Source organism: Cicer arietinum, chromosome 6, assembly GCF_000331145.2.
Source record: "Cicer arietinum cultivar CDC Frontier isolate Library 1 chromosome 6, Cicar.CDCFrontier_v2.0, whole genome shotgun sequence".
Lineage (NCBI taxonomy): Eukaryota > Viridiplantae > Streptophyta > Magnoliopsida > Fabales > Fabaceae > Cicer > Cicer arietinum.
Genome location: NC_021165.2, coordinates 40529928 through 40554547, shown reverse-complemented (window position 1 = coordinate 40554547; position 24620 = coordinate 40529928). Strand labels below are relative to the sequence as shown.

The window sequence follows — 24620 nt, the reverse complement described above, 5'->3', positions numbered from 1 at the left end:
TGAGAAACCACAATCATCTTCTTCAAAATCCATTTCCCTAGATTCTTCCTCAACATCTAGTGGAAGAACCCCTTCTCCTCAACCTCCTTCCTCTCCTGCCAAAAGGGTCTCTATACCTACTCATAAGGTATTAGCAAAGGATAAAGGGAAGGCAATTGCAATTGATCAAGGAACGACAAAAAAGAGGAAGGTTCCTCAATCTGAAAAACTAATGGGGGATGCCATGAAGGGGACAACCCAGAAAAAGAAGGAAACTATATCTTCCCCCCAACCAAATAAGATTCAACCTCCCAAAAGCAAACCTGTTGAAGACGTTGTTCTTCCTCCTGTTTTCTTAAATAGGAAAATCCATGAGGCAAGAACTCTGGATTTTGCCTATTTTGATTCAAATGGTTTCACATTCCAAAACCATCTAAGATTTCATGGTTTGGTAGATTTTCTATCCTGCTCTCTAGAAATCTATCCAAGGCTCATTAGAGCTTTCTACTCCAACTTCACACTCACAACTTTTGGAATTGAGTCTGAAGTAAAAGGGAAGAAAATCTCCATGACCTTTAGAGAGTTCTCAAGGCTGTCAGGATTGCCATTTTATGGAGAAGCTGTGGATGGCAGGACCAATCCCGACTCTACTGATGATGCTTGGGAAACATCAGTAGACAGACACACTGCAATTCAAGACCTAATGGTTGAAGGATTTGTGGAAGGTATCTCTCTTCCCATTGGTCAAATGAAGATTCAGCACAGATTGCTGATGTATGTGCTAACCAGGATGTTAGTACCTAGATCAGGGAATCATGCTGTAATTCAAAGGCTGGACATCACTCTTCTTTGGGGCCTTTACAAGGAACTAAAGATGAGTTGGGCTTGGATTGTGCTGGCTAAAATGTTAGAGTCAGCACAACGAAAGCAAATGCTTCCCTACCCTCAACTTATCACAAAGATTCTGAGACACTTTAAAATTTCAGTTGTCAATGAAGAATCAGTTAAAACAACACCGATTTTTGGGGAATCAACTGTCAACCAAATGCAGTTGAAAAGGATAAATGGTATTTGGACAAGGGCACAACCAAGTGCTGAGCAACCTGAGCAAGCTGAACCCCAATATGAGGTTCTAGCTAAGTTGTTGGAATTTATAGAGTCCCAAGCCAAACACAATGCTAAGGTGGAAGCCTCTCTTGTGCGACTCTAGACAACCCTCAACTCAATTGTTCAGGATGTAGATGCCATCCAAGACCATTTAGGTCTTAAGATGTCCTTTGAGGACATAGCTGACGTTGGCACACAGGTGGCCAATCAAGATGATGAACCCCCTTCCCCCACTACTAATAAGGAACAACCCTAGATTTTTTTTTGGCATTTTTTTTCTTTATTGTTTTGTAATTTTTTTTCTTCAGTATATCTCTTATTCTCTCTTGTATTTTCTTTTTGAATTTAATGACAAAGGGGGAGAATGAATTTAACTTGTGCTTATGCTTACTCAAAAAGTTAACTTGTGCTTATGCTTACTTATGAATACTGGAAATTGAATCTGAAACTGAAATGAACTCTGAATTCTAAAATTCAGGGGAAGTTTAAATAAAGAATGAATCTGAAATTGAAATGAATTATGAATGCTAAAATTCAGGGGGAGTTTAAATAAGAATTATTATAATGTTAAGTTTCAATGTTGAAATGTAAACTCAAAGTTAAATTGTATGTTTGTCATTTAATCAAAAAGGGGGAGATTGTAAAATATATGCCTCTGTGTTTTTGATGTAACTCCCAAACATACAATGTATATGCATTATCTGATTAATCTAATAGTTTGAGTTGAGATACATTTCAGGAAAGAATCAAACACTACACTTGGACAAAACTTGGATCTCAAGCAATCAAGCAAAGATTGATCATATCATACAAGGCTTGAAGATTATGTGTAAATGTGTCTAGTGTTAATAGTATTTATTAGTTAGATTCATCATTATGATTTCACAATCTAATATTTGCCAATTAAAAAAAACTGAAATCATAAAATAAGTATGTTAATCAATCCATTGGGAAATCAACTGGGCAATCGATTTTCTGAGTCATAGAACCAAGTTTTAACTAAGTCAATCGATTGGGCAATCAATTACTTAAAGGATGATATCAACTGAGTAATCGATTGAACAATCGATTGATATACTTTTCTTAAGTTACAAGTTTTCCACTAATCAATTGGTCAATCGATTTTCTGAGTCATAGAACCAAGTTTTAACTAAGTCAATCGATTGGGCAATCAATTACTTAAAGGATGATATCAACTGAGTAATCGATTGAACAATCGATTGATATACTTTTCTTAAGTTACAAGTTTTCCACTAATCAATTGGTCAATCGATTTTCTGATTCACAGAACCAAGCTTTCACTGAGTTAATCGATTAGCAAATCGATTACTTAAACAGGTTTTATCAGACCTGAGTTCTGTGATTAAACTAAATCAATTGGATAATCGATTGCATAAATGAATCAGTTTATCATTTATCATAGACATACTACATATTCGATTGGCACATCGATTGTAACTAAATAACTGAGTTACAGGAAGAAATCAGTCGATTGGCAAATCGATTTGATTAAGTAACTGAGTTACAGGAGGAAATCAGTCGATTGGCAAATCGATTGGATTGAGTATCTGAGTTACCGGGAGACATTAGCCCATTGCCAAATTGATTATGTTAGTAAACATGAATCGACTGAGTAATCGATTGTTTGATCTTACATTTTGAACAAAACAATTATAAATCGATTACTCAATCGACTCTGAGATGAACTGAGTATAAATTTCTGATTTATGCATTAAAAACATCGATTAGCAAATCGATTAGTTCATCTGTTTTCAAGAATTTAAAGAAAAACAAGAAACGCGAAATCAATTAGGAAATCGATTAAGCTGGTAATACACATTAATAAATCGATTTGTCTGAAGTTTTTCTGAAACTATATAAACTAAATCAATCACAATTTTCATCACAATTACAGAATACATAGAAAGAACTGAACTTTTCAAATAATACACTTTGAGAGAAATTGTTATAACTCACAAACTTTATTGGCAAATATTAAGTGTGAGAATTGATTGTGATTGAATCAAGAGTTTTTAGTCTTTTTTTAAAGAATTATCTTTGTAAGAGAAAGTGTGTGGAAATCCAGTATTGTGAAACTGATGGTCATCTTTTAGGGTGTGTGATCATCTAAAGGAGACCTCAATCTGATCTTGCTAGAGCTTGGCGAGTAGTTCTTAGGGATAGATTGGTTTTTATAGAAGATTGATGTTGAGTTGGATGTATAGGCAGTGAATTGCTGGAAACGCTGGAATCAGTAATTGATTCCAGGATTGGATGTAGACTATCAAACTTATGTCGAACCAGTATAAAAATCCAGGGTGCACACTTTTCTATCTCTATACTCTTTATTTTGATAATGCATGTGTTCTTGAATCTTAGTTTTGAATAAATTTTTGAATCTTTTACTGTTAAATTGGAATTAATATTAAACAAGTTGGTTTTGATATTAAGTTCATCACTTAGGAAAGAATTAGATAATCTAGTTGAAAATATTGTATAAAACTTCCTAAGGATAGAGGTCATTAGCACCAACACAAAAGAGTTTCAAAATGATGCACAAAGTGTGCCTACCACCAGTCAAAATAACAAAGCACTAAAGCCTACAAATGAAAAGCAAGAAGAAGAAAAACATCCACAAAACTTGCTGCTGTGCGAGCATGATTTCTCTCCCTCCAGACATCGTTCTGCCAATCCGGCCGTTGTTTGAATGTTACAAAGCTTCTATCCATAAATCAACCCGATCCAACGGTTAACAAATGCACAATAGATGTTTTTCTGAGGTTGATTTAATAAAATCGGGAATAAGGTTTACTCTTCTCTTTTCTCTTATGGTGGTTGTCTTTCCTATCAAAATAGTTTATCTCTTACAATCCTAAATAGGTCACTCTCCACTTAAATAAGTGAGATACATGAGCTACAATATTTGGGCCTTTCTCCACATAGGAAAGGAGCCTAATACCCAACATATCTCCCCCTCACAACTATGTGGAGATAATCGCAAAACCGACGATATCACAACAAGTTTCAAACTTCTCTCTTGGTAATGCTTTAGTCATCATATTAGAACCATTATAATCAGTATGGACTTTAGCCAACTCCAACAACTTAGCTTCCAAAACATCAGGTATTCAACGATACCTTACATCAATGTGTTTGGACCTGCTATGAAACGTCGAATTCTTATTAAGATGAATAGCACTCTGACTATCGACAAATAATACATATTTATCATGAATAAACTCAAGCTCCTGTATGAATTTCTTCAACCAAATTAACTATTGACATGCTTTGATAATGGCAATGAACTATCCCTTAGTTGTAGACAATGCTACACATTTCTATGTCTCTTTTCTCATCTTAATTAGAAGGACTTTGTTTAGAACTCAACTTAAAATGAGTAGCAAGAGGAGTACTCAACCTTGGGGTTTTTCATCTGAAACCTTTGCAACACTCTCTCAATATAGTGTTCTTGTGAAATCTAAAGTTTCTTCTCTTTTCTATCACGAATGATTCTTATGCCAAGAATCTGTTTAACTGTTCCCATGTCTTTCATGGCAAAGGATTCACTCAACTTCTTATTTAACCTGTCATTCTTGGAAATATTTTTCCTAACAATAAGTATGTCATCAACATATAATAACAGGATAACGAAATCATCGTTAGAAAATTTTCTAACAAATACACAATGGTCAGAACTAGTCTTCTTGTATCCTTGGTCACACATTACAAACTCAAACTTTTGGTACCACTGCCTTGGAGCTTGCTTCAAACCATATAGACTCTTTCTTAGTCTACACACATAGTCTTCCTTTTCTTCAACAAGAAAACCGCCAAGTTGCTTCATGGAAATCTCTTCTTGTAAATCACCATGAAGGAAAGCCTTTTTTACATCCATTTGCTATACCTCTAATTCAAGAGTAACTGCCAAACTCAACACAGTTCTAATTGATGACAATTTTACCACAGGTGAGAAAATCTCATTAAAATCAATATCTTTTCTTTGATGGAAACCTTTCACCATTAATATGGCTTTATACCTCGCAGATATTGAGTTACTCTCAAGTTTCACTCTATAGATCCACTTGTTTTCTAAAGCTCTTTTTCTTTTTGGCAACTTCACCAAATCATAAGTGTGATTATCATGCAAGGATTTCATCTCATCATGCATTGCATCCAACCACTTTTGACTTTCTTCACTCTCCATAGCCTCTCGAAAACACTCAGGTTCTCCTTCATCACTCAAATTCACATACTCATTAGATACATACCTTGTAAATAGTTGTCTCTGCCACTTAGACCTCTTGAGTTTGGTTGGAGATGATTCATAAGCATCACTAAGATTTTAATCGTGTGACAACTCATGATCTTCACTAGTTGAAATATTTACCTCATCTCTAAGTTGATGATCATCAGCACAATCATGTGGCTCATCATTCTCAACATTACCATCAGTAGTACCCAAATAAGGAACAGGTGACCGAATTGGATCACCATAAACTAAGACGTTATTTCTCTCATGTGTAGTCATCTCCACCTTATCAATGTCTTCAATAGTTTGATCTTCCATGAAAACTACATCACGAATTCTGATAACCTTTTTGTTTATAGGGTCGTACAACTTGTAGCCAAATTTATCGTCACCATAACCAATGAAGATAAATTGTTTTGACTTTTCATCCAACTTGGATCTTTCATCCTTCGGAACATGCACAAAAGCCTTGCAACCAACGACTCTCAAGTGAGCATACTTGACATTCTTGCAAAACCATATCTTGTCTGGTACCTCACTATTCAAAGCGATAGTAGGAGTAGGATTAATAACATGCACCACCGTGTACAGTGCCTCTTCTCAATAATGTTTAGGCAACTTAGCTTTAGAGAGCATACATCTCACTCTCTCAACAAGTGTTCGATTCTTCCTCTCTGCTAAACCATTCAATTGAGAAGGTTTATGAGAAGTCTTTTCATGTTCTATACCCTGCTGTTTACAATAAACATCAAAGGGTCCACAATACTCACCACCGTTGTTAGTACGAACATGTTTCATCTTCTTGTTTGTCTTCCTCTAATCCAAAGCATGGAATTGTTTGAATTTCTCCAACACTTGGTCTTTTGTCATCAGAACATAAACCTATAGTTCATGGAACAATCATCAATAAAAGTAACAAATAAAGTGCTCCACTAAAAGATTTTACCTTTATAGGGCCACAAACGTCATAATGCACCAACTGAAGCAACTCCGGCTTTCTAGAGGGAGGATGCCTTTTGAATGAGACTTTAGTTTGTTTACCAATCATACAGTGGGAATATTTCTCCAAATCTACATTATTCAATCTTGGAAGCACATCCTTTCTAGTTAAGCAATTTAACCCATTTTCACTAATATGGCTAAGCCTTTGGTGCCAAAAAGATGATTCCATATCCACGACATTCACACTGTTCAATACAATTTACTAATTTTGTCTCCTCTAGCCATAACCAGGTTACCTTTACTGAGTTTCCACTTTCCAGAAGCAAAACGATTATCAAAACGACTTTCATCAAGCATATGCACGAAGATCAAATTGAAGCGAACATCTGGAGCATGTTTGACTCCTTAAAGCAACAATTGCATTCTGATGTTGGTTTGCAAGCATAAATCACCAACACCAATTACCTTAGATACACCATAATTACCCATCTTCAAAAATCCAATTTCACTTGAAGTATAAGATGTGAAGAACTCCTTCCTCGGCGTAACATGTAGTGTAGCAACACTATCAATTATCCACATGCTCTCATCAGATACAAGATTAATTGACTGATAGTCACTTAGAATAACAAGATCATCACTAGTAGCAGCAGTAACACAATCATCATCACGACCCATTTGTTTATGTTTACCCTTCTTGCCTTTGTTCCTCTTTATCTAGAGAAAACAATTCTTCTGTATGTGCCCTGTTTTATGACAATAATGACACTCCACATTTTTGTATCTAGACTTGGACTTGGACTGACTTCTTCCTTTATTTTGAGTGACAAAACCTTCAGATTGAGATGAAGAACCATATGTCTTCCTTCTCGTTTCCTCATTCAAAACACCACCCTTAGCCAGTTCCAAAGAAACAACACCATTACGGGTTGAACTCTTTATATAAAACCAAAATGTCTCCCAATAGCTCATCTTCAAACAAAGTTTGTATCTTATCACAAATAATTTTTGCATTTGTCTTATTAGCAATATGATTATAAACATTATCTTTTACATATTGCCTAACTGTTGATGTTTAAAATCCCATTCTTCGTTAGATTTATCATCCAGCTTTTTAGAACTAAAAATAGGAAGATGCATTTTCTTCACAAATAAAAAAATCTTTCATCTTGCCCTTCCACAAATGGTAATTAGTAACATTCAAGCATGCCATCATTATATTCATATTGGCCTCCATCCTTCAAGCAAGTCAAATAACCCTTTAACCAAGAGCTCTGATGGGGAATAAACACAGAAACACAATAACAAGTAATACAGAGCGGATATAAAATTCCCCTAACTTGCAAGAACCCGTGAGGAGCAACAACAAATATATGACAACAAATTAATCAAAATAAAAGAGCCTAAAGAACACCGATATTTTAACGTGGAAAACCCCTTGATGCAAAGGTAAAAATACCACGGGTCGTCCAGACCACAGAAATAGCTCCACTATAATGAAATAATGGTAAAAGAGAGTCTCAAAATGATGCACAAAGTGTGCCTAAAACCAACCAAAATAATAAAGCACTAAAGCCTACACATGAAAAGCAAGAAGAAGAAAAACATCCAAAAATCTTGTTGTTGTGCGAGCATGATTTCTCTCCCTCCAAACGCCGTTTCTCCAATTCGACTGTTGAAAACTAAGACCTTAATGTTGCGAACCTTCTGTCCAAAAATCTACCAGATCCAACAGTTATCAAATACGCAATCGGTGTTTTTCTGAGATTGATTTAACAAAATAAGGAATAGGGTTTACTTTTCTCTTTTCTCTTTTGGTGGTTGTCTTTCCTATCAAAATAGTCTTTGTATTACAACCCTAATTAGACCACTCTCCGCTTAACCAAAATGGAATAGAATAAGCCTAGTACAGACCAAAATGATCAATATCTTAATCTATTGAGACTAATGCACTTATTGGATGAACTACATTAGTGAAGAACCAAAATGATTTAGAATAAGCAAATTGAAGATAAAAATGACCAAAAAAATTAATCCATTTAGTCTTATGCACTTATTAGACGAACTACATTATCTTGGAACTAAAATAGATTAGAATAAGCCTATTAAAGACCAAAATGACCAAAATCTTAATCCATTAAGTCTAATGAATTATTAGACAAACTACATTGACTAAGAACAAACATGGATTAGAATAATACACTTATTGGATGAACTGCATTTTCTTAGAACCAATATGGATTTTAATAAGTAAAGTAAAGACCATAATGACATAAATCTTAACCCATTGAGTCTAATGCACTTTTCAGAGGAACTACACTAACTAAGAACCAAATCGGATTAGAATAAGACTTTTAACGACCAAAATTATCAAAATCTTAATCAATTGAGAGTAATGCACTTATTGGAAGAACTACATTTGTTAAGAATCAAAATAGCTTAGAATAAGCAAAATGAAGACCAAAATAACCCAAATCTAAATCTGTTGAGTGTAATGCACTTATTAGACTAACCACATTAACTAAGAACTAAATGGGAATAGAATAAGCCTATTAAAGACCAAAAAGACTAAAATCTTAATTGTAACACCCTAAATTTTATGATAAAATATTTTATTAATTAAATAGGATTTTAAATAATTAATTTGATGTTAAAATTATTATAAAATATATGTTAATAAACTTTTTGATTAATTTTTGGTATATGAATGTTTTCTATGATGTGCTAGTTTGATACACATTATATTAAATGAGCGATATAAATAATAAATATTTTATTTTATTATATTATATATATTTTTAAAGTAATAGTATTTTAGTGTAATATTTTGAAGGGTTTAATGACTCTATGAAACATGGCGGATCTATGAGAAATGAAATTTGTTCTTGATGTGGAAGTGGTACAAATCACCAAGGGAATTTTTATAAGTCAAAGTAAATATGCAAAATGTAACACCACAAATTTTATAATAAATATTTTATTAAAGAAATAGGATTTTAAAATAATTAATTTTGTGTTAAAATTATTTTATAATATATATTGAATTTATTTTGTTATGTGTGTTTTCTATGATATGCTAATTTTTTAATGATTTAATTGATTTAGTGGCTAATAAAAATAAAAATAATTGATTTAGAATATATTATTTTAGTGGCAAAGAAATAAAAATAAGTGTGTAATTAGTTGGATATTATAAATAAAAAATAAAATACGGTAAAAAAAAATAGGGTTTAATGAATTGAGTTAATAATAATCTAACATGTTTTTAAAAAAAGTAAAATATAACCTAATAAAATAACTAATATAATAAGAGAGAAAGTAGCGCTACATTAGAAACAAATTGGGAGCAGCCGCATGGAAGAAACATAACAACCAAAATAGAATAGAAAACTTTCTCCATTTTTGTCTAAGTTTCGGTATGTTGTTTCCTCCATTGATTCAAATGATTTAACCCACCGTTGTTCTTGACCGTAAGTTTGATTGGACTGAAGTCAACGTCGAATCAATTGTGTGAATAGTGACTAGACTGGAGGACAAGGAGTCAAAGAACATAGACATTTTTCTTGTGGACTCGTATTTGCTTGTGAAAGTGCGAAATAAGGTAAGGGGTGAGAGAGTGTAACACCCCAAATTTTATTATAAATTATTTTAATAATATAATAGAATTTTACATAATTAATTTGGTGTTAAAATTATTTTAGAGGGATAAATAGCCCATTGAGGGATAAATAAATTAATATGCAAATATGGAAATTGTGAGGTTAAAATATAGAATAGAAATATTTGTAAGGTGTTGATTGATTTAATTACTTTAAATATGTGGTATTTGATACTATTATGCTATTGGGTGTCAAATGAATTTTATGTATATGTTTGATTAGACGAGTTTATGTGATGTGATAATAAAATAGGGATGCATTGTGATAATTTTATGTGATGATGATGATGTATGATTAATAATGGTGATGCTATAAATTTGTGATGAGTTTATGCGATGATGATGATGTGTGATTAATCATAGTGATATTATAAATTTGTGATGAAAATATTGAAGTAACTCATAGTTTTTGAAATAATGGTGATTCTAATTTGTGTTTGAGATGACCGTCTTATTGGAGTATCATATGCCAACGAAGAGAGAAAGTAAATATTGGGAATTTGTGAAGTGGAGATTATTTTGTCATCATATAAGTAGGGTCTGACAAGTCTAGTGATTCTGAAGTACAACTGAATGAGCCTGATCATGGCAGTCTGCTGTTGAATCTTAAGGCAAGATTGTTAGACCTTGGAGGTATTCGGGTCAGGAATTCTTAGCTAACTTAGAGGTAATACTCCAAATGTCGGAGGCTACCATGCAACACACGTTTACCTCAACTTTCGTGTATATGAGTTGAGGGGATCTATGAGGAAATGGTCAATTTGAATTGTGCGTCCATCGGGATGGGGGCATAGTACAAGCCTCTTAACCAAGTACTTTAGAGTTAGAATGGTACCACATTGTGAAGTAGAGTCTAAGCCCGTGCATAGCATTGCATTTCCTTGTGATTGATGTGTTTCAAAAGTAATAATAATTACTCTTAGATGATTTTATGCACACTATAATTAGATAATTATTTTACTTGAGTGACTTTAATGTTATAATATGGTACTATTTGCTTAGATATTTTGATATTGTAGTTTGATTATGACACGGTCTATTATAACTATTAACGTGTCCTCCTTACTTATACTATACTATTAACATGATTTCAAATCTCACCTCCTATGTTGTTTGTGTTTGACAGGCTTGGCCTTGCGTTTGCAAAATCGTAGTTATTACAGGATAATGAGTCGTGAAGTTCAAGTTTGGGAGAAACCTTGCTCTGATAGGTGATACCAAGAATAAGAGTAGTAAATTGTATTTTACTTTTGCTTATTTAACTTAAAAAGACATTTTGTATCATAACCTTATAAGTACTAGTATGTTTTTGGAACTAAATTAAGAAATTCTAGTTTAATCAAGTTTATGGGGATTTCCTGTTTTATAGAATCAAAGATGTTTAAAGTGTTTCTTTTGATTTGGGAGAAACGTGATATCCAAAATTAGTTATAAAAATCTAGTATAAGTTATGATATATGTTATTTAGGGTTTAGAGTGTCACAAAGAGCGTTGAAATTCATGAGTATAACATACTGCGAGATGAACGGGAAAAACGTATTTCCCAATGATTCATACATGACTCGCTATATACGGTAGTAGCCATTTGAGGATAAATTAGTTAATTAACTAATATGGAAATATGGAATTTGTGAGGTTAAAATGTTGAATAGAAACATTTATAAGGTGTTGATTGATTTAAATTTATTGAATGTGTGGTAATTGATATTATTGTGATATTGGTTGTCGAATGATTTTTGTGCATATGTTTGATTAGACAAGTTTATGTTATTGTTATAAATTTGTGATAAGTTTATGTGAGGATGATGATGATGATGATGTATGATTGATGAGAGTGATGTTATAAATTTGTGACAAGTTTATGTGATGATGATAATGTTTGATTGATGATAGTGATGTTATAAATTTGTGATGAGTTTATATGATGATGATGATGTATGATTAATGATAATGATGTTATAAATTTATGATGAGAGTAGTGAAGTAACCCCATAATTGATTAAATAGTGATGATTCTAACTTGTACTAAAGATGATACTCTTAATGGAGTAGTCTATGCTAACGAGGGGATAAAATAGGTGTTGGAAATATTTGAAGTTGATGAGAATTTTTGAAATGGATATTATTTTGTCATCATATAGGTAGGATCTGACAAGCCTAGTGATTTCGGGGAAGTACAACTGAATGAGCTTGATCGTGTTGGTCTACTGTTGAGCCTTAAGGAAAGATTGTTAGATCTTGGAGATATTCGGATTGGGAATTCCTAGGAGACTAGGAGGTAACACTCAAAATGTTGGGAGCTATCATGCAACACAATTTACCTCGAATCGCGTATATGAGTCTTGAGTTGAGTTGAGGGGATCTATAAACACATGACCAATTTGAATTGTTCGTCTACTTGCATGGTGGCATAGTATCAAGTCTCCTAACCAAGTACTTCAGAGTTAAAATGGTACAATGTCACCATGCAAGTAGAGTATAAGTTGATGCATTGCATTGCATTTTCTTGTGATTGTTTTGTTGTAACTAATATGTACCGTATGTGATAATAATTTATCTTAGTGGATTTCATATTATACTAAAATGTATTGATTTTTCCTTGAGCGATTTTGACTTTTTAATGTGATATTTTTTCTTGAGGAATGTTTATGTGATATATGATACAATTTTATTATGATTAATTGTGGGTTCTTCTTACTTATATTATACTATTGACATGATTTCGAAACTCACCTCCTTCGTTGTTTGTGTTTGATTGGTTTGGCCTTACTTTTGCAAAATCGCACTTAATACAGGTAAATAAATCTTAAACTTCAAGTTTAGGAGAAGCTCCGCTCTGATAAGTGATATCAGGAATGAGAGTCATGAGTTGTATTTAATTATTTAATTATCAAAGACTTTTTGTATGAAAATCTTATAAGTTCTAGTAAGTTTTGGAATTAAATTCAAAAATATTAGTTAAATCAAGTTCATTGACATTACACTGTTTTAATTTAGGAATAAAGTTTGAATTGTTCCACGTGTACTTTGAGGAACGTGATATACTAAATTAGTTACAAAAGTTTTTATTTTCTTGGAAACAAAATTTCTTTATCTGCTGTAAATTATCTTTTTCAAAAATCTAGTATAAATTATTATATATTATTTTGGGGTTTACAGTGTCACACTAAAGAAGTGTTGGACATATTTGGCATGAAGCATTGCAATCCTATGAAGTACCCAATTGTTCTAGGATTCAAACTTGTGACGGATGAAGAAGGTATCAATGTTGATGCTACTATTTATAAGTAAATGGTGGCTAGTCTCATGTATTTAACTGCCACCAAACTAGACTTGGCATATGTGGTGAGTTTATTTAGCCGATTCATGGAGAGGCCAACTGAGTTGCATCAACATGTAGTGAAAAGAACACTTCAATACTTAAAGGGCATTGTTGAGTTAGAGATTCTTCAGGATCAAAAAGAGAAGAGGAGAAGAGAGTTTGATGGCCTATTATGATAAGGACTATGCAGGAGATATTGAGGATCGAAAAAGTACGTCAAATTATGTGTTCTTATTAAGATCAGGTGTTTTGGCTGGGTCCTCAAAGAAGCAACCAATGGTCACTCTCTCCACCACTGTAGCAGAGTTCATAGCTACAACTTTTTGTATGTGTCAAGTTGTGTGGATGCGTAAGATTCTGGAAAACCTTGGCCATGAACAAAGTAAGTGCACTATGGTATTTTTTGACAATAGTTCAACTATTAAATTTTCAAAGAATCCTATTTTTCATGGTAGAAGTAATTAGATTGACATGAGATTTCTTGTTTTTTTTTTTTTTTGCAATTTAACAAAAAAATGGAGTTGTTGAGTTAGTACATTGGGGTTCAAAAGATAAAATTGTTGACATAATGACTAAACCCATTAAGCTGGAAGCATTCTTGAGATTAAGAGAGTACGTTGCTTGGAGTTTGCATGCCACCAGAAGTAATCTGACTGCATGTTGCAGGTCAATTTAAGGGAGGGTTTATTGGACCAATTATGTTGTCAAATAAGTTCTTAATTAAATGAGTTAAAAGAAAATTGGGTAAACATAGGATCACATGTGCATTTATTCTAAAAATATTACCATTTTTAGTTCTTGTAAAAATGAAACATTTTTAATTGTTCACATATTTTTAATTTTTTTAATAATATTTTGCAAACATTTTAAAAACTTTCTCCACAAAAATACTTTTTTAAAGTTGGGATGACTTAAATAAAAAAAAATTAATTCAAAAATCTCAAAATACAAGTAATAAAAATATGGTTTATAAAATTTTAATTTGGAACTCAAACAAACCATTTAAGTTTTGTTTGAAGATGACGATGAACTTTCTGAATATTTGTAAAAAAAATGATAACATTGTTGACATTTTAAAACATAAAAGATCAAATTATTATTTAAAATTAAATAAAGGTTCAAATCAGTAAAAATATAAATAAATGACTGAATTATTACATGAAATAAAGTTAAGCGACTGCGAGGGTTATTTTATCTTTTTTTAATTAGTATAGTCAGTTGTACTTTTTTTTTTGTAACAGAAGAAAAAAGGAGAAACAAAAACAAGCTAAAAAATAACTACTCCCTTGAGAAAGAGATTCTCAAAGTAACTGCAAGTAAAGACGAAGTGAGCTCCACCGACGGGGATGGAACAATCTTTAGAAAGTCAAGTTTAGAAGATCCACTTTCAGCAAAAAAAAGTCAGCGCATTGATTTCTTTTTCTAAGAATATGTTGCAACTCCACACTGCATTTCCTCCTTAATGCAAACCTAATTTCATACTTAACAACGATGAACTTGTGAAATGGCTGAACCATTTCATTTACAAACGTTATGGCAAGGAGGGATTCTGAATAAAAACAAGATTAAGAGTTCTCAATCATCAATTAATTCGAAGTCCATGCAAAGTGGCTAATAATTCACCATTAAGGTTATTACTATAGTCAACTTGACCATGAAAATCAATTATCCAATCGTCATTTTCATATATCACCAAACCTGCAACACTAAAGTTTACAATAGCGTTGACATCAACATTAAAAATCATAACCTCTTCGCAGGAATCATTCCAAGACATCATCCTAAGCTCTCTCTAATTAGTATGAGATGGATAACAACTTCTAATTAAAGAGTTTAGAGAATGTACAGTTGAACTAAGTTTAAAAAATAGAAAAGATTCTTTAGCAATACAAATGGAATTCCTAGCTCTCTAGGTCCTCCAAATAACAGCAAAAAAAAAAAAAGCTATAACATCCAGAGGCATTCGACTTCAAGAAATTGAAATTGTTGTGATTGAGATGGATAACAACTTCTAATTAAAGAGTTTAGAGAATGTACAGTTGAACTAAGTTTAAAAAATAGAAAAGATTCTTTAGCAATACAAATGGAATTCCTAGCTCTCTAGGTCCTCCAAATAACAGCAAAAAAAAAAAAAAGCTATAACATCCAGAGGCATTCGACTTCAAGAAATTGAAATTGTTGTGATTGAAAAGCGTAGGATCGTTCACGAGAGATAGTGCAATCTCTAATGTAATGCAAGAAAGATTGATTTGTCATTCATACACTGGGTACATATATTAGACTACAAGATATGTCAATGATGCAAAACATCACATGTGGGGGTTGAATTGTGAATACCCAACCAAGCCAAAAACTTAATTATCTCAGGAGCTTTCAGGTGTCAAATCCAATGCAAATTTTTTTCAAGGGTCTCAATATAACACTTCAAGTTTTATAATAAATACTTTCTTAATGAAATAGGATTTTAGATAATTAATTTGGTATTAAAACTATTTTAGAACATAAATGTGGATACATTTTGTGACTAACTTTTGTTATATGGGAGCTTTCTATGATATGCTAATTTTGTATATATTTGACTAAATAAGTGACATAAATAACAAATATTATATTTTATTATTTTATATATTTTTCTATAAATAAAAAATGAAATCGCAGCAAACCACTTTTCTCTCAAATAAAAAATGAAAATCAGACTAATGGCAGCGAAATCGCAGCAAACCACTTTTCTCTCAAATTCTTTGCCATTTTGAAACGATCTCAACCTCTACCCACACAAAAAAGGTCACTGAATCCATTTTTAGCATCAATTTTATCGATCATGGCTCCGTTTAATTATAAACAACTGCATTTCTTTCCTTGGGCGAGCTATTTTTGGCTTACTCTGATCACCATGTTTGTTGTCTCAAAAAACTGGCATCATTTTTGGATTCCTCTCGTCGAAACCTTCAAGAAGTACTACTCATGTGTATTTTTGGGTGAAGTTGACGTCGAACCCTTCCGATGCTCCGACGAGTCGGGGAGACTTTTTCGGCTTTTTTTCTCGTCGTTTTGATTCCATTTTTGTTCCTAAAATTATTATTAATTAGTTATAATTTATTTTATTCTCCACATAATTTATCAGTCACGTCTCAACGATTTTGTGAACTTGCGTTCTTCGGATTCGCTTGTTGTACGTTGTCGATATGTAGTTGCTTTTGAAAATTTCCATCGACTTCTGTGTTTGAGAAATCGTCTAAATAAGGTAAGGGGTTAGAGAGCGTTTGAATTCATGAGTATAATATACTGTGAGATGAACGGAAAAACTGTATTTCCCAACAATTTATTTGGGGTTCGCTACGTACAGTAGTAGCTCTTTGATATATAAAATAATTAATATGAAAATATAAGGATTGTGAGATTAAAATATTAAATAAAAATATTTATAAGGTGTTGATTGATTTAATTTTCGATTGTTTTTGATATTATTGTGATGTTGGATGTTGATAAAATTTTGTGCATATGTTTGATTGGACAAATTTATGTGATGTGATTATAAAAAATCGATGCATTGTATGACATATGTTTATGTGATGATAATGATGATGTTTGATTGATGATAGTGATGTTACCAATTTGTGATGAGTTTATATGATGACCATGACTATGTATGATTAATGATTTTATAAAATTGAGATGAGAATATTGAAGTACCCCATAATTGATGATTCCCTTGTGCTAAAGATGATGTTCTTAACAGAGTAGTCTAGGCTAAGTGATTTCTCGGAAGTACAATTCAATTGAGCCTGATCGTGGCGGTCTACTCTTGTGCCTTAAGGCAAGATTGTTAGACCTTAGAGGTATTCGGGTGGGGGCTTTCTAGGTGACTTGGAGGTAGCACTCTAAAAGTCGAGAGCTACCATGCAACACACGTTTACCTCGACTGTCGCGTATATGTGTCTCGGGTTGAGTTGAAGGATCTATGAGGACAGGGCTAATTTGAATTGTCCGTCCAACGGGATGGTGGCATAGTATCAAGCCCCCTATTCAAGTACTTCAGAATTAGAATGATACCATATTGTGAAGTACAGTCTAAGCTCATGCATATTTGTATCTATCGAACAATATTAATTTTTTTTAATAGTTCCTATAAGTGGAACTGGAAGTCATTTAGCTAGACATGATTAATTTAAATTTGATGTATTTTTTTCCTTCAATGTAGTTTATTTTGTTTCATATTTTTAATATAATTTACTATTTTTAATTATAATTATTTTTATTATTATTATTTTTATTAATTTTTATTTATTAGATCTAGAGAAAAAATAGAAGAAAATAGTTAACAAAATATAATTGAGAGGCTAATTTATCTGTAAAATAGGAAATGGTTGATATAGTAATATAAATTTATCTATAAAATATGAGGGAGTTGCTAAAATAATATAACATGTTATTTGTTATTTTATTTTTTAAAATATTATAATTATTTTTAATTTATTAAATAATCAATTATTCAAGGATTAAAATGAGAAAAAAGATATAAAAAAACGTGTACATGGTAGCATTTCCGGGATGGGACCTCTTACTGTACCAAAAAAAATTTCTTCAAGTGGTCGTAGAACAGGGATACTACCTCTTGAAGTAGTTAAAAATAGACATTTTAATTTTTTTTTTCTTTTCATAATAAGACATTTTAGCTACTTTTAAAAAAGAAGTAGGATATTATAATAAATAAATATGTATAATTGATAATTTGTAAACAATTTATAATTTAACATAATAATTCCATTAATAAGAATATCAATAAATATATATATTAATTGTACGGTATAAATTCTAGAAGATATTAAACGATTGATTATGAAAAAAAAATAAGCTATGAACAACCAAAAACAAATATTTTCCAAGATTTGATTGTGTATTAAAAAACCCACACTCGCAACGTATATGTGTTATATATGTATGTGATAATGATAAACTAAAAGATCATATTTTATTTGATTAAAAAAAATTTAAAAGTAATTAAATGCAAGTGAAAAAGACTTGGTCATCACAGACAAAAAACAAAACAAAAATTTGGTTTTGAGAATTTTATTTCGACCTTATAAAAGACACCCAACACACTCTCATATGATAGTGGTGATAAACCTTCCTAGTGAGAAGGAACACTCTCATATGATAGTGGTGATAAACCTTCCTAGTTAGAAGGAAAAATAAAACCAATGCAAAATTACAAGAAGATGCAATGTTGGGTAATCTTGAAAAGAATGCCGGTATGAAGAGATAGTTGGGCTTTGAAAGACGATCTCAAGGTTTTGGAGGGTTTTCATAACTCAAAGGAGGGTAATTTGGATGGTAGCTCCCGACATTTGGAGTGCGACCTCCAAGTCACTTAGGCTTGTCATGCCCTACCTATATGTTGACAAAATAATATCCACTTCACAAATTCTCAATATTTATTTTCTCCTCTGATTAGCTTAGACTACTCCATTAAGAGCATCGTCTTTAGAAATCATCAATATCTCATCAACTATCAAGTACTTCAACATTCTCATCACAATTTTATAATATCATAAATCATACATAATCATGATCATCATATAAATTCATCACAATTTTATAACATCACTATCATCAATCAAAAATCATCATTATCATCACGTAAACATATATCACATAATGCATCCATCTTTTATTATCACATTACATAAATTCGTCTAATCAAAATATGCACATAATTTCATTCAACATCCAACATCACAATAATGACAAATATCAACTATCACACAAGTATCAAAAATTAAATCAATCAACATCTTAGAAAAATTTCTATTTCACATTTTAATATCACAATTCTCATATTTCATTGTAATCAATTTTTCTCTCAAAGGGCAACTGGCATACGTAGCGAGTCCCGGATGAATTGTTGGGAAATATGGTTTTCCCGTTCATCTCACAATATATTATACTCATGAATTCAAACATTCTCTCACCCCTTACCTTATTTCAACATTTTCACACACGAGTACGATTCCACGAGCAAACAATATTTGTTCTTTGACTTTTTGTCCTTTAATCGATCTAACTCGGCAGTTTATGAGTAAACGTCAAAAATAAATTATGAGAAAATACTCTAAAAACTAAATTTCAAAATTCGGTCAAGGAAAATTACCATAAATCAGAAAATAAATCAGTGGATAATATAGCCACTTTTCACACGATCGTTTTGACGTTGGTTCCACTCAAATCGGACTTACGGTAAAGAAAAACGATGCAAAATAACGAATTCTATAAACGGAGAAGTCGGGTATGTCATGGAGAAATTGGGGTTGTTAAAAATCTGGAAAATTGTGTTTAATTGAATAGCTAAAAGAGTAAAACAACATGCTGAAATTTGGACAAAAATTGAGAAACTTTTCTGGGACAATCATCAATGAACAATATAAGTTTTCTTCTTTTTCTCTCAATGTGCGGTTGCCCTATTTTGTGTCCAAGTTACTCTTTGTTTCTCATGCCCTTCTTTCTTGTTATTTTCAATTAATATTTTTTTATTTAATTAGATTTTAATCTTAAATATATGTCTAATCCATAAAACAAATTTTACTTATTTCTTCTATTTATATATATATATATATATATATATATATATATATATATATATGTATGTATATATATTTTAATACTTTAAAAAAAACATAATTTAATTACCAGTATTACTAATATTTCAAAAGCAATATTTTATAAAATAAAGTAATTAATCTTTTAAAATACATTAATAATCAAAACCCTCATATTCAAAATAATTCCTATAATACTTATTTTTCAAAATACTCAAATTAAAATATTACCATCATTAGAGAATATTCGAAATTATAAAATAAATAAATATAACATCAACACTTTATATTAATTACTAAATCTTAATAAATATATATAAAATCACAATGTCATAACAAGTATATAAAAATAAAGGAAATCAAACACAATATCAATTATATCTCAAGATAATTATTTATAAAAAAATAACTAAAAATAGAAAATAGTTATAAATAATTGAAATATAACTACGTGCATATTTAACATCAGTCAACCGCACAAAAAAATATTACATTAATTGGGTACGTGTATATACAAGTAAAATCGCATAAAATCTTTTTCTTTAAAATATATATTAAACTAAAATACTTTTATTTAAAAAAAAACATATCAAATAATAAAATATAAAATTTATTATTTATTATTTATATCCCTCATTTAATCTAATATTTATAAAACTAGAACATCATAGAAATCATCTATATAACGAAAATTAGTCAAAAAATTTATCATCATATATTCTAAAATAATTTTAACATCATTAATTATTTAAAATCGTATTAGACTAATAAAATAGTTTATTGTAAAATTTAGGGTGTTACAATTGACCTACGCTTTGTACGGTAATATTTGATATATTAAATTAAGATTAAATTGTACTTTAACTTTATAAATATCATTATTTGAATTTAGAAGCAGAGATGATTCGTAGGTAATAGTTGTTGAATGATATATTAGAAGTAGAGAAAATTTATGTTACACAAGTGAGGTAAGCTTTACATCATGCACAAAAATCTATTGACCATTGGATTAATAAGTTTTATCATTGGATCAAATGAGATATTATGAGACTTAAGGATCCAATTGTGAAAAATAAATTTATGCATGGTGCAATATGGTCTTATCTATGCACATTAGAGAAAACTAAAAAGTAATCATCTTTAGTACGATGTTCATTGTAATTTTCTATCACATTTTCCAGATATGTTCAAGATAATTGATAATGATTTAAAAAATTGAAGTTAAAATATTTATCTTTAACTAATTAATTTAGGCTTCGTATTTTATAAACATATACTAAAATTTCTCTGATATTAATATACTAAAATTTTCTATTATCTTTTGAAATATGTTTAAATGAAATAGACAATGTGTTTCAAGAATTATGTAAAAGTTTGTATAAATCAAATTATCTCATGATATGTTATTGTTTGTTCGCTCATATTTGATATTCAACCAAATAATATTTTTTAAGATGAAAAAAAATTGCAAGTCTTTTATTAGATAACCTTTTGAAAATTTCCAAGGAAAAATATGATAGATCCTTTAGTAAAACAATTTAAAATGAAATTTGAGTTGTAAATATTAAAATATAGAAAAAATAAAATATCAAAGTTGAAATAGTTTAGAAATGTAACATTCATAAAAATTGGTATGTCGTTAAAGAAAAATTACTCAATACTATGCAATGACCTTTAAATAGTGTATTTGGGAAAGACATTTTGAAATATTAACAACCATCATACTACAATAAGTTAGACTAATAATATACAAGTTATCAAACTAATATATTATGAACTCCAAGAAATTGAAACATTATAACAATGAAGCTATAGAACTCACATATTGAGATCTTTCAATTTGTTGATTGAATGAACGTTTACAAATGGGAGTTACTTAGGATGCAATAAATTCTATGATATAAAGCCAAATGATTTTTGAAGACAAATGTGAGTTACCAAATTTATTATATGATATAATTATGTATTAATGAGTTGGGAGATAGTTGGATTTGGTTATAAAATTGTGAAAGAACAAAAAAAAAGAATAAAAAGGAAATATAAATTAATGGAAGAATGAATGCAATGTAGTCTTAGAGAAGAGTGGCGGCAAGAAAAATTTTGAAGGTGCCACATCATAATATGTTTGATGTGACAAAATTTAGATGAAGTGTCAATATAGTTGGGAGATTGTTTTAATATATTATAAATAGAGAAACATTTTTTTTTATTATAAATTTTTATCAAAGAAAGCTATAGAAGGTAAGATCATACCACAAGAATATAATTATGATATACATATATTCTCATAAAATAGGTAAATATTCAAAAATTATAAATAAATAGTTACATACATCAAAATAAATATAAAAATATTATTGACAAAAGAATACTTGAATTGGATCTGACCGACATGTGGCACAACTTATATTGACTCCTCTATTCCTACATTGTTTATATTGCTTTCAATCTTTATATCGTATATGAAAACAAATATCAAGAATAAATGACATAAAAAATGAATATCAAATGCATATATAAGAAATGGACACAAATATTTGAGGCATTAATTACCTAACTAAAATTATTACTTATATATATATATATATATATATATATATATATATATATATTTTGAAATAGGTTTAGAACATGAATAATATATTTATATATATCTTGTAGCATATTGTTTGAGAAGTTAGTTGAAGTTGATACCGTATTTGATATATGGGTTATTTGATCAAATTGAATGTGGTATGTTGTTGTTGAATATGATGTGTTTAATTGATTTATGGTGTCATGTTAGCCTATTATGCTAAACTAATTGATTTTTGACATATTATGCTTAAATAAGTAGTGAATGCCTTAAAAATGTTTATAGACTAAGTTTGAATAATGAGGGTGATTAATTAGATATTAGTTATGTACTATTCACTACAAATTTCGAGGACGAAATTACTTTTAGGAGGGGAGAATTGTAACACCCCAAATTTTAATATAAACTATTTTATTAATGAAATATGATTTTAAATAATTAATTTGGTTTTAAAATTATTTTAGAATACATGTTAATAAATTTCGTGATTAGTTTTTGTTATATGGATGCTTTGGATTATGTGATTGAACTACATGAGCAATCTAAATAACAAATGTTATATGTTATATGTAAGACCCATAATTATAAAGTATATTTTATGTATTTTAGTGTATTTTGGTATTGAACTTGGAGGCTTTTTAGCCAAAGTTATTAATATTTTGGAGTTTATATGACCAAAAAGATATTTGATGCCCGATTAAAATTACTCGTCGATAAATAAATTAAATTAAGTACGGTGAATCCTTTACGAAAAATTTAATGCCTTATGAGTGAAAGGGTAATTTTAATAAATATCTAGATATTTGGAGAGATTTGTTAAAAGTAATTAATATATATAAATACATATATATATGTTTGTGTGGAGGGAAAAGAGAAGGAAATAGAAAGAAAAGAAATAGAAAGGAAGGAAAAAGAAAGAAAGATAAAGGGAAAGAAAGAAAGAAACAAAGTCCATCTTCCTCCTCTGCCTCGCGTGACCACCTTCTTCCTCCTTCTTCCATTTTCATTTTCGTTTCTTCCTTTTGTTCAAGAATAGAAACCTAAGGCTTAGTGGGTAAGAAAACAAGGACTTCTCAGCTTCATACTTCCTCGTTGTTTCGAAAACGAAGAAAAACGGTGTTAGGGATTTCAAAACCGTCAAACACAAACCTCCCCGTTTCATCTAGATCTAAGCCTCGTTTCGCAAAGAGATACAAGGGAAAGTTGTTCACTACCACGCTACGGTGCTAGGGAACCAACTTTGGAAGCGACGTTGCGAGCAGAGATTTTACCAGATTTACTCGCGGTACTATAATCGCACATTAAAGCTAACGTGAAGGTAAGGGCTCCTTCCAAACTTCTAGTTTGCATTTAGGTACTGATCTGTGGTTGTGTGGAAAAGAATTTTGTTAGGGTTAAAGTGTTGATGTGGGGAAAATGAATTTAAGGCTTTTGTGGGTAAAATCTTAGAGTTAGGTTTTGGTGATATTGATGAATGTTTCGCGGAAAATGAATTTAACCCATTGGTGTATGAATTTGATTAAATGAAGTTTGACGTGTTCATAATTCATGCTTATGAAATTTGATATGTGTATGGTTGGATTTTGTGGAGAAATGAATTGAAGTGTTTTGGTGTGAATCGTGGATTGAATTTGATAATATGTTTGAGTTTGTTTTGTGTGGAATTTGAAAACCATTAGAGTTAAACGAGTATTAAGAATGAGGAATCTCTTAATGTCTTGTTTACTTAATGTTTGTTCTGAAAATCTTGAAAATCGTTTAAGTTAAATGAGTATTAAAAATGGGGAATCTTTTAATATCTGCATTTGCTTAACGATTGTCGTGGATGGAGTCAGTATATGCTCATGCATTTTCATTCTTTTTGTAAATCGTGCAGACCCGTGATAGGTGGCACCTTGATAAATAGTACCTTGGCCTGTGATAGGCAGTACATTTATGATTTACGTTTTTGTAAACCGTGCAGACTCGTGATAGGTGGCACCTCGGTAAACGGTACGGCCCCGTGATAGGCAGTACGTTTATGGTTTACGCTTTTTTGTAAATTGTGCAGACCCGTGATAGGTGGCACCTTGGTAAATAGTACTTTGGCCTGTGATAGGCGGTACAATTACAATTTACGTTCTTTTTAGTAAACCGTGGAGACCCGTGATAGGTGGCACCTCGAAAAACAGTACGGGCCCGTGATAGGCAGT

General features: G+C 30.9%; 1 protein-coding gene across 1 annotated transcript in view; it reads left to right on the top strand.

Moving 5' to 3' along the window:
- The first annotated feature begins 13419 nt into the window (after positions 1-13419).
- LOC140920732 (uncharacterized) overlaps positions 13420-24620 on the top strand; it is a 37758-nt gene continuing 26557 nt past the window's right edge. Inside the window, exon 1 of the mRNA XM_073369552.1 lies at positions 13420-13653. Within this exon, the coding sequence (XP_073225653.1) occupies positions 13420-13653 (234 nt within the window). The remainder of the gene's footprint in view (positions 13654-24620) is intronic.